Below are 12,480 nucleotides of genomic sequence, written 5' to 3'. Positions count from 1 at the left end.
TTATTCAATTGACAAAATAGTAAAACTACCATGAAAATTCAACTCACTCCCTGGGAGAATACTAGAAAGTATCTGGGTGGCTTGTTTTTGGTTTGGTTTTTGGTTACTTGTTTGTTATTAATTGAGAGAGGATCTTAAGGTTTTAGCTTGCCAGTTTTCTCTAAGTAAATAGGCTGGTTGATCTGTCAATGGACTGTGGGCCTGTAAGTCTCAGCTGCTGCCAGCCTCAGATATTCAGATATATCAGCCCCCCCCACCTTTTTTCTTTAAAGGTCTGATTAGTCTAAGTTTTATTTCTCTGCAACAGCTCCCTCTCCAATCATTTAACCAGAGTAAGCAACCCCAAGGGTTTGCTTAAGAGAAATGCTTTCCTGATAACTAAAAAGATGAGATACTTTTGGTATTTATGGAGTGGGACAGTATCACTAAAACAAGAGCATTATAAAACAGAGAAAACTTCAGGTCCAGTCCGCTTTCCATGATTCTGTTAGGACTATATTAGCTCATGGCAGGAGCCCATCTGAGGCCATACAAAACTGTGGGGCTAAGAGCTTCCAACACAGATCTAAGACACTCAATTAAGGTGCCCTGTCAGCATTGCACATTTAATCAACCATCTCATGAGGCCACAATCTCAGATATTCCACCTTAAAGTATGTTGTTGAAAATGAAGACTTTTACCTTTTCATATTCAGCAATGCCCAAGGTATTCCAGAGGGAGTATGGAATGCGGGTAGCAATTTTACCCCAAGTTCCACTGCTTTCTTTCGAAATATCTGAAAAGTTAAACAATTAAGTAAGCTGCTATTGCAAGTAAAACACAATGCTCTCCACTATTATTCATATTTAGCACTTTTCAACTCAATCTGAAACAGCAACTAGTAAAGTTGATCCAGGGGTCATTGCACTATGGTGCTCTTATGCCCAACCTTGCTTATACCATGAGGGAGTGAAGGTAGTACAATTCAGACACATGGGTCTCACTTCCTCAATCTCAATTTCCAGTTTGAGTCAGTGGTTGCAAGCATTTTGAAACACTATAGACAACCCAGGGAATTTCTACATGCATACCAGGAGAGGAATTCACTGTTTTTGGACAACATTTCTTAGATTGACTAGTAGAAGACAGTTACTTAGTGGGACACAGATTAAAAAAAAAAAAAGGTTTAGAGAGACACAATTCATATATCACCTAAGCCCTTGCAGTTTTAACTGTTGATGATATTAAATGAAATATGTAAAAATTAAACTAGGTACATATCCTAACCCAGGGTGTAGTAGAAAGATGATCCATGTAAATACTTAGGACGTGGATAAAATAAAGTGGGGCATGACCAAATCTTATAGGTGGTCAGTGTGACCAGCCCTACTGTGGAGGTGGCCTTTAGTTGAATGGACACAACACGACCCAAAAAGAGAATGGGGAGAGGTGTCAGGAGTGGATGTGGTCCTTCCCTGAGGGAACAGTCTAGCACAGATGGATGCATGATAAAGAGGATAAAGAGCTTGTGTGATCAAATGAATACATAGGCAGACAGGTTGGTGTCCATAGTCTAGGTCAAAATCGTGAATAATCTTGAGTGTGTGAGAGTAAGAATTGTTTTTGTTAAATTAAAACAATGAAGTGTTAGGAAGCAAATTCAATTGGGCTGAATTGTGCTTTAGGTAGACTGCTCATATGACGTCTGTTTAGCCAGTAGTTTAAAATTGAAGTAGGGTAGAGTCACTGAACAAAGGGTAGCTACCCACCTTCCTTGTAGCAGCTATGGCACCAAATTGGCACCTTGCCCCCTCATCTTCAAACTGTATGACTTAGTCTGCAGTACCATCCCCTCCTACTTTCTCCTCAAACATGGAAAAGGCTGGACAAACAGCAGAGAATGATGACCAGGTCCTCCCTCCAACAATGGCTGAGCACTGGCCACAGGGCTTGACAAGGAAACCCTCTATGTCTTCCCCAGACAGAACGGCTCCTCACAATTCTTATTCCAGGACCTGAGCCTCCCTAAAGAAAGACCCAAGGAGTTGGGCTCCACAGAGGACAGTGATTCATGCTAACATGGAGACCACCACACAAACTCTACTCTTTCAGACTCTCATTTAATAATGGAAGTTAGAAAGAAATGAGTTTCAAATGGAAACTCTGGCAATCAACTGAGGCATATATATTATATAGAAGTAAAAAATAGAGTCATTTCCCCCACAAATTATCAATTCTCATCAAAAGACACAATTTCTTGCAACAATAGTGCATGGAAAGAAAAGAATAATAATAATAAAATAGACCCATGGCTTCATTCTTTCTTTCTGTTCTGTTTTATCCTTAGAATTACAGGCTGTCTTCTATAGTAAGGATTTATGCTACTACTTCCCGGCCATGTGCGGACTTTCTGGTTTCTACCCAACTTTTAAAACTGTTAATTAACTCTTTTTCAGACAGTTACGTAAGATAGAAGTCAAACTATGCAATTAAAACACCATCTTGGATATAAGCATATGGTGTGTGAGCTAAAGGCTCAGGCTTTGAAGGCACAATGCCTGTGTTTGAATCTCTGCTGTACTGTTTTAAGTTGATTCATCTTGGCCCAATTGCTTAATCTCTCTGTGCCCAAGATTTCTTGCTGAGAAAATGCAGATAACAGCAGGATTTGCTTTTGGAAAGTTGTGGAAAGAAGTAAACAAGTTATTGTATTTATGAGCCTTAGAAAAAAATAGTGCTCATAAAAAAGTGTAGTTTTGATGATCATGATGACATATATCCTCAAGGCCTTACCACAGTTACTGTCTGAGGCTGTTCCTTCAGATAATTCTGTTTTGGTCAGAAATATATTTCCTCACCTCCAAGGCTCAATTATGAGCTCAAGAGCCAAGTCCTCAGTTCTCATTACCTAATCGCATTTTTGTGCTCTTCCCATTCTTTTCTTTAGCTCTTTCCATTGACTCCTTAGAAGACATTACAAGTTGCATAACTTGCTGCTTTCTGAAACTTAATCTGTCCCATACTGAGTTAATAATTGAATATCCCAGTTAAACTTCCCCAGTTTCATCAGTGATAATGTTTAGGGAGTCCGTTGGACTTGGAGTTTGATTAATTACCTTCCGTCACCACAAGGTGTACTATGGTTAATTCTAAAGTGTCCTGTGCACAGCTCTCTTGAAGATGAGCATAGGCCATGCCCTCACAGTCAGGTAAAATAAAATGGATGATTAACAAAAGTTACCTACCTCAGCCATCAGTTTTTCTCATTTCCATTAAGCTGTATAATTTTATCATTTTTGTTTAAGAAACCATAATGATTTTGGCTGTTCTACTAATCTTTTTAATAACTCCCATGAATCAGGCCTGTCTATCATCTTTGTTTCCTCAAAGGTTGCTCTGGCTGTCACTTGCGAGACTTCATAGTCTTGAATTCTGTTCGGGATCTGAACAGAGTTTCTCTCATTTTACTGCCTCCTTTGAGCTCATCAGATCCACTCATTCTCTAAGGCTCAAGTCATTTCTCAGCTCCAAGGTCTCTGCCTTCCATGAATGCCAAGTCTGACAGCTTGTGTCACACAACGCAGTGTTTGCAAACGTGTGGTGTGGATCTCTAAACACTTTCTTCTGCTTTCATGTCACCTAATGATTTCCTCTTTTGTCTGAAAGTAGAGAGATTTCAATTTTCCTTCACTTCTTGTTTTCTAGTCAGTCCATATTCATCATTTTGCATTTAGACTTGTTGACATCAGCACAGAATTTGTTTGGGTTAGTAGGTAGAAAGGTAGTTTCGTTCTCATTTAGTGGGTAGGAAAGTGGTGACCTGCCAGCTCAGATGCTGACCTTCATGGTGTTTCCTTGCTGCAAGCCCAACTTATTCTCATCTTTGTTTAAATATCCCTCTCAAGAGACTTGTTCCAAACAGCCCGCCCAAACTTGCCCATCTTTCTTCATCGCTTATCTCACTACCTTGCATTCTTCTGCTCCACTACTTAACATTATAATTACTTATCTGCTTTCTTGTTTATTGTTTTGACAACCCCACTAGACATCAGCAGAAGAAGAGCACGGGCCGAAAACACACACACACACACACACACACACACACACACACACACACACACCATACCACCACACCAGCAACACAGGAGCTGGATTCCAAAATGTCCATTTAATAGATGAATGAATAAATCAAAGGCTGATTTAATGCCTGAGGCACAGTGAAAAGACACCGATGACTATACACTGTTTGCAACGTGGTTCAACACATTCTACCCCTTTGCTATTGTCATCAAATAATTATCTCAGGAATTCTGGAGTCTCAGCTCTGGAAGTAACCAGAGGAAAGTTACAAAAGAGTTTTGTAGAAAAGCATTAATTATCCCATTGATGCTTTAAATAATAAATGATACTCAATTTCAATTCTTATTGTTATTTCCTACTATTTAATTTTTTTTTAATTTAAAATTTATTTTTTTGTGTGTGTGTGCATGGGTATTTTGCTTTCATTTGGTATGTGTCCCACATGTGGGCAATGCTGCTGGGAAGTAGAAGAAGGTGTCAGATCCCCTGGACCTGGAATTATAAGACAATTGTGGGTTGCCGTGTGGGTGCTGGGAATCAAACCCAGGTCCTCTGGAAGAGCAGCCAAGAGATGACTGCTAAGTCATCTCTCCAGTCCTCCTCCTATTTAAAGAAAAGGTACTTCAACGAGGAACAGCTTTCCCCATATCACTATGAGCACATAATAAAAGTAGCTTATAAAATTAACACTGTTAAAAGAGTGAAGGAGACACATCACAAATCATTCTAAAAGGCAATTAAGCTCTAAGTGGCCCATCTTGGATGGTGTGCTAAACATCAAATTATGACAAAAGCACACTAGAAGGAACTTCAGTGCCCCTTCAAGGGGCACAGCATGGTGGCAGGAGAAGGGGATGCTGCAAGCACCTGGGGTCCAGGGCTTGTCCTGGTCCTTCAGTGCAGGCTTGGTGGCAACTGTCTAACTTGCTTTCCCCAGTGTCACCAGAGAGTTGGCTGACAATTTGTGCTTTTGCTTTATCACTGGGAGAAACTATTACACAGAAGTCACAAAACCAACACTGAAGTATACCTGACCATGTGTGTATGTGTGTGAATAACAACAACAACGAAACAGAAACAAACCTAATGTCACTCTCTTCTTTAAAGGCTCTGCTCATGTACCACCCGATTCTGAGTCAATCTTGGTTTCCAAGGTTTGTTGGCACTAAACTTGTCAGGGAAGATTTAAAACGAGAGGGCAAGAGGACAGCTCGTAAAATGTAACCCTGCTTAAAACCGAGGACTTTCTATTCCTTCCTTCATCCCTTTCCTAAAGGCCACTAAAAAGAGAACAGTTTTTAATAACTACCCATCAGTCTGAGATGGGCAGACAGTTTACGATCCCACAAGAGATTTCAAAAACATTTTGCATTACAAAGATTCTGACTATCTTCATGGCAAAAGTCAAAACTAATACAGTTTTCTGAAAGAAAGGCATCAATATGATGAAATGGCTTCTCAAGCAATCTTCCATGCGCGTAACTAACAAACATCTTTAAATAAGAACTTTAATGGCCCAAAGCTAAGAATCTCAGAACAAGCACATCAAAACTGCATCATTTCATTATGTTTAAGTAACATTGCCGTGGTCTCATTGAGTTTTGGCTCAAAGTTTTAAAAACTTCGAAAGTTAAACTCTACCAAGTAAAACACTCACCTCCTTACTCTACCCTTGCCGATAGGATCAGACAAGGCTATAAACAAGATGTATCGCTTTCCTTGTCTTTCTAGTTTACAGTTCCCCAAAGAACTGTATGAGTGTAATATACACTCCGGAGCAAAGAGTAAGGGAAGAAGAAATGAATAAGAACAGATGGCTGCGGAAGGGAACACTTTCACAGCAATATGCCCCAGTCTAAAATGTACACTCGATATCAAAGCCTTTCTTAAACTGCTCAGGCTGCAAACTTCACTGTCAAAAGATCAAGCACTAATTTTCCATTAGCATAAACAAAGTTTACCTGTTATTCATTTTTACATTGTACAGCCTTCAATGAGAGCTGGCATCATATCCATGATAAACGTCTAGCAGAAAATAAATTAGCTGATACATCTTTAAGTGAGGTAACTAACTTGCATTAAAATGAGTTAAGTGAGGTAACTAACTTGCATTAAAATGGGAATCCTCAGCACTTTCCTCACGGGCTCTGAGAAAACAGGCAGGCCATCACACCTGCCTAGCATTTATGTTGAGCAGCTGAATGCCCATCTTTATACTTGCATGGTATACTTGACCTGCAAGTACCACCTCCCCAGCCCTCACATGATTATTTTGACCCAGAGGGACTATACCATGTATGCCCCAAATGTGCTTGTATCTTTCCATTGGTTGATCAAAACCTAGAGCTGGAAGATTTTTCTTCACACCGAAAGCTTTCCTGTATATATTAAACTGTATTATGATTTCATTTAAAAATCATACGACTGCTTTTGTCAATCATTCTGTTATGCTTCCCTGTAATTTTCTATGCCATAATTCAACTTTCAGCCTTTAAATAACTAGATGAACAGGGTGTTGCTCCTTTTCCTGAAAAATTTAAGCATTAAAATCTCTTCTACATTCCACAGCAATGGTGTGATGTTATTCAGCCCATTACCTTGAGTCACAGCCAAAGAGACTCCATCGGAACCCCCCCAGACTCATGTTTCTCATGTCTGAAAGAACAAGGTTTTAGGTGAAATAGGAAACTTCAGTTTTTAATTTAGAATACAAATGCAGACACTGCAGTGAGAGGCATTTTAGGGTGGCCCACCTCTTAGATTTTGTTCAGTAGTGGGGATCAATCGAAGGCATTGTGCACTCTAGGCAAGTCCCCTACCATTTAGCCATTTCCTTAACCTGATCTAGAAAAGATACTTTTTTCATAAAATATTTAATACCTAGTGAAGTTGTTTTTAAAGTTGCTTTTAGACTTTCCTGCAGTCAAAATGAATAAATGTTGATAAATGAATAAAATTGCATTTGATATTGATTTTTTTTTTCTCAGAGAGGATGATTTCATTGCCTAGCACTTACGTGGGGAGGATTTAAAGTCAGGGTGGCAAGGTGGAAAAGGGGAGAAATGCTGGTGAGAAGTCTGTCTTCTGTTCCCACTGCACCAAGTGGGCAGTGGCCCCTGCTGCTTCCTCCCAGAACAAGTCCTCTGGGTGCCTTGAGTGCGCCATGTCAAGGTTGCCTGGAAACAGGCACACTGAACTGGGAATCAGGCACTCTGGGCTGGAGTTCAGAATTTGCTAGTCACCCATTCAATTAGAACGAAGAGGGGTCAGTTTGCTGCTTTTCCCTTGTTGTAAAATGAGGTCAGTGGAATTATTTTCCTGTTGCCTTGGACATGGTTTTGAGGTACAGTAAGCACATACCCCTGACTACTGCTGTGGTGAAGGCTCTTTAGAGAGATAGTATGAAAACAAAAGAAGATCCTAATTCCATGGAATTCATTTGCAGGAGGATAAGCCTGATGATTAACACAAAATCATGTATGTATTAGTATACAGCATAAGATAGAATGTAAACCCAAATATAAGACACGGACACATTAAATGGTACAGACTTTACTGTGGAAATAAAAGAGGATGTGGGGGAGGAGACAGCGATAGAGACAGAGACAGACACAGAGAGAGAGACATCATTACTTGGGATGGATGTACACACTTCTTTAGTTTATGGGGAGGACATACAATAGAGCAGATGTGGAGGAGAAGGCACACATAGATCATTACATTATGGAACATATAGAGAACATGAATAACAGGTCAATAAGGAACAGAGTAGGTAAAACAAGTCAATGTCCTTAAATCAAGGGAAGGAAGTGAATGGATGGTAAAAAGATGATGTTATGTGTCTTGAAAGTTCACTTTCTACCTCAAAGTCTTCTAGTTACAGCAAGTAGAGGTCTAGTGCACTGAGATTGAGAGCAGGGCAAAAAGAAAGGAAGTCTGCTGTTTTAATCACCTATGGAATTTTTCTTAGTTATAAGAGTAAAACATATATCAGTGAAAATACCAAGAAAATTCTTGGCTATCTGATAGAAGTGAGTCCTGAGAAATAATTCTGATCCTTTTTTTTGCTCTCTCTCTCTCTCTCTCTCTCTCTCTCTCTCTCTCTCTGTATGTGTATGTATATCTGCTGTGTGTATACAGGTGTGCATGTTGAGCTCTCTCCTGCCACCTTTATGTGGGTTCTGAAGATTGAACTCAGATTCTCAGGATGTGTGGCAAGTACTATTACCTTCTGACTCATCTCACTGGCCTCAATTAGGATCCTTTAAAGAAGCATTTACTGAAAAGGAGGCTGGGAAGGCCATATAGTGAATGTATTCTGTCCTTCAAATCTGTATTCAATATGGAAGTAACAAATGCATAGAAAAGGCAAAGGAACTATGAAGTTTTTAGCATTACTATATGGACTTCACATTGCATTATCTTAGACTTTCAACTCCCCCAAATATTTCCAAGAGTAATGAATAATAAAGAACAAAAGAACAATGAACATTGGCATGAGAAGCAACATCATTATGCAGCTTCTCAAGATGGGCTGTCAAGTTGCTCATTCCATCTCAATTGAGGTTTTAAAGATGGGCAAATAATCAACACGGTTTGGAAAAATACACAGTATACAAGGAATTGTATTTAATACTTTAAAATATGCCAAATAGTTTCTGGCCACACATCAAAAGAAAACACCTTTGTTTCAAAAACTATAATGCCTGCTACAACAAAGAGCAATGAAACATCATATTTTATTTAGTGGTAACTTCCAATACTTTTGTGGAATCCACCCTATAGAGATCATTACCTGATGCATTAGCATGGAAATGCCCACTGGTTTATTTGCCAATGCTTTTCCAGTAGACATCACAAGCTATTTGAAATATAGATATATATATCTAGCTTGTAAATACTTATTTGATAAAATGAGATAGAAAACCAAGAACCTCATCTCTGCAGTCCCTGACACTTTTGAGTTATGAGGCATTCCACGCCAGTGAATTTTTCCAGTTAACTGAACCTCACCTTTTTATTTATATCAGTTTTAAAAGCCAGTCTCTCTGCTCTTCTTGATTTAATGAGACATCCAGCGATCCTAGCTTGGTGACTCAGCATTGCCGTCCTGTTTAGATCCTAAGCCCCGATCAGCTGATGTAGTTTTCTCACCTGAATGGTCTGTATGATACTTACTGCTCATCTAAACCCCTTGGTGCCTCAGTTTCTACGTGTGTGGATGAGGAATCACTTCCCCAAATCATAAGATGGCTGGGATTAGATGCACGAGAGCTTTTAAAAGGGCAATAATAGTTACAATCATCTTTCTTTGCTGTACGATAGTTGTTCCCTCAGGAATAATAGAAGGGTTTTAGGCTTTTTGTACACATACTAAATGGTCCAAAAACTGCTGAGCTTTTCTGTCTGTTTTCTATGGCCCTGATTATTCTTTCTGCTATTAGCTATCAGTTCATTACAATAAAGACTTCTCATGTGGCAGTGTATTTACTGGCTCTCCTTTGAGTTGCACATTTCTTCTGTGAGCAGTTGTCTGTATGAGGGCCTGGGGATAAGTCAATTGTCTCTTTTGTATCTCCATTATACTGAAGGGCAGACGGGAGCTTGTGACATTCTGAGCTCATGCCACAATTTAAACTCTTAATTCTGCAAGTATAAAAGACAATGAGTAACTGTACTTATTGGTAGTAACAGTTTGAAATTTCTAAGCGGAATATCTATGAGCACAGTTTTTTTTTTTTGTTTGTTTGACTTGTGCTTGTGTGTAAAAGTATGTTTGTATGTGCACATGTGAATAGAGGTTAGACATGTATGTGTACAAGTCAGTGGTCAAGGCTGGTGCCTTAGTAATTAATTAATTAATTAATTAATTATTACAATAGTATCTATCTATCTATCTATCTATCTATCTATCTATCTATCTTGACAGTCTCTCTCACTGAACCCAGAGCTCACCAATTTGGCCAGACTGCCTGGACAGCAAAGCTCCCGCAACAGCACTGAAACTACAGGTGTGTGCTGTCATGGCCAAGTTCTGAGGACCACAGCACAGGTCCTCATGCTTGTGCCCTTGGTACATCACTAAAGGGATCATCTCCCCAGGCACGATCACGTTTTTAAATGCACAGCTTTAAGCTACTCATTTTCCATCCCCCCTAAGAAGACACTCACTTGTGTGGTTGTGGCACAATAGTTATATGGTTGTGGTTTCATTCGTCATATATGTAATAGCTGTAGATTTCTTTGGGGCATTAAGTTTATAATTTCGTGCAGAAGATGGATGAATATTTTGATTTATTAAGTGGTGATGCTACTACAAAGAAAACTGGGAAGTAATGCCATTTTTTGCCTCAAGTTCGTGTGTCTGTTCATGCTAATTGTACCTCTCCCAGTTCCACTCCCTCATTTCAGAAACAGAGAGATGCAATGGGTCACCTTACAACTTAGACAAGCTCCTTTTTCCTCCACACAAAATTAAAAATTTAAGTTTTCCATCACATAATAAATACATTTTCATTATTGCAAAAAAAAATCACAAAATGAAGGAGACCCCCCAAATAGGATGCCATTAATCTCGTCTTCCCTGACACAAGCATTTTAATACCTAAAATGTCTACCCTGAAGAGTACTGAACGCATTTTTAAGTGGTACCGTTACACATGTACTATCCTGTATGCTTCAGTTTGTCCTCATCAACTTAGCTAAGGTAGTCCCCTACCCCCAACAGCATTCTATATTAAAGAATCAAGACTTACCTGGTAAATCTTTTGGGCTTTGGCAATCAAATGGTCTTACCGTCTCATGTTTGTTTTCTTTTATAATTATAATGAAAAACCATTAGTTCTGCTGGCAAAAACAAGTCTGAGGCTGACTTGTTGAGAGCCTTTGGTTTTAAGCCCACAGACATGTTTCTGTAAGGCCCCACCTTCTCTTGCAAGTGCCAGGGGTCAAGCCCAAGTCCTGAGCATGCTCGGCAACAGCTGTACCATTGAGCTCTACCCCTGAGTCTACAGTAGCTGTTAATGGTCCACACACAGCAGACCAAAAAAGAACTGACACAACAGAAATTAGGAAGTTTATGTGTCACTAACTCATAACTAGATTTTGATTATAAAAATGGCTGTGAATGAAAGTCTCCACAGATACTTATACGTGTGCACTTTGCCAACATAACTGTTTCCTCGAGATTGTTTGAATGTGGAGTTTCTGGATAGAGGACTTTAAGCAACTCATTTACTCAGTGTATTGGCAAAGTAAAAGAGTTCAGGCAATGTCAAAGTGCACAGGTAAAAGGCCTGAACTTTGCCAGTGCCTGAATGAAGTTAGCTTACTTGAAAGTGTCTTAAAATGTCTCATTTAGATTACAAGGTCTCATGACATTTTCACCTATCCTATTTCATGACAACCCTGCATATGCTATTAAGTGACTGGCAGCATGTTCTATTAATATTCCACTTGGTTCAGCGAGACAATGCCCTGAATTAACAGCAACCATCCCCAAAACATCCAAATAACCTCCAATTCAATGGATTTTTTTTTTTGCTAGAAAAGCTTCAAAAATATCAAATTAAAGTGTTTAAGAAGACGTTACCTCTTTAGAGTGAATAAAAACCAAAGGAAATACAATTCTGCAGCCACTCATGCACCCACTAAAAATGTTGTTTTGTTTTTTTGGAATGCCCTTTCAAACTATCACACACACCATTTCAACATAATTTATATTTTCTAAATTATAAACTTTCAAAGAGGAGCCTCTTTTACAACTCTGACCTTTTAAAAATGTCAATTCATTTACTTGGCAAATATTTATTGAGTGCCTAAGAGCTGCCTCGCAGGCTGCACAAGACATGAGGAATATAGAAGTAACCAGAACAGCTGTGGTCAGGGACTCCCAGCAACACAGAAAAAAGCCCAAGGAGTAGTATTTGTAGAATTTCATGATGCACAGGAAAGGATCAAAAACAGCCTCCATTTCTTCAAAAGCAAATGAAGATAAACACTGGGCACCTCTTGCAGTAATCAGGCAAATCCTCATCCTCGGTTTTACCACAGAAAGCTGCCAAATATGTCACAGACTTAAAGAACAATAACTCTATTAAAAATCACAGAGAAAGTTATCATTTAGATGTATCTAAAGGTCTCAAATTCAGTTTTGGACCAAGCCAACTCCTACCAATATGACTAATGCACAGAATATATCCACCTTTTCTGCTGCTCTCTCTGGTCAGCATCTTGAAGGCTATCCTTCATACAACTATCACCCCAGAACCTTAAAAGTGCTTAAAACCCTGGAAGAACCTGGATTTTATCTCCAGCTCAAATGAAAGATAAAGAGGGAGAGGGATGGAGGGATGGGAGGGTTGGAGGAATTTAGGAAGATAGGAAGAAAATCACTTTTTAAAGATCAAAAGTACAGAAAC

General features: G+C 39.2%; 1 protein-coding gene across 4 annotated transcripts in view; it reads right to left on the bottom strand.

Moving 5' to 3' along the window:
- Positions 1-12,480, bottom strand: part of Man1a1 (mannosidase alpha class 1A member 1) — a 190,662-nt gene that overhangs the window by 83,571 nt on the left and 94,611 nt on the right. For all 4 annotated transcript variants that reach the window (XM_060373417.1, XM_060373419.1, XM_060373418.1 and 1 more), the window contains one exon: positions 682-776. In XM_060373417.1, the coding sequence (XP_060229400.1) occupies positions 682-776 (95 nt within the window). The remainder of the gene's footprint in view (positions 1-681; positions 777-12,480) is intronic.

Source organism: Meriones unguiculatus, chromosome 20, assembly GCF_030254825.1.
Source record: "Meriones unguiculatus strain TT.TT164.6M chromosome 20, Bangor_MerUng_6.1, whole genome shotgun sequence".
NCBI lineage: Eukaryota > Metazoa > Chordata > Mammalia > Rodentia > Muridae > Meriones > Meriones unguiculatus.
Note: the sequence above shows the minus strand (reverse complement) of the source record. Positions and strands in the feature narration are given on the sequence as shown.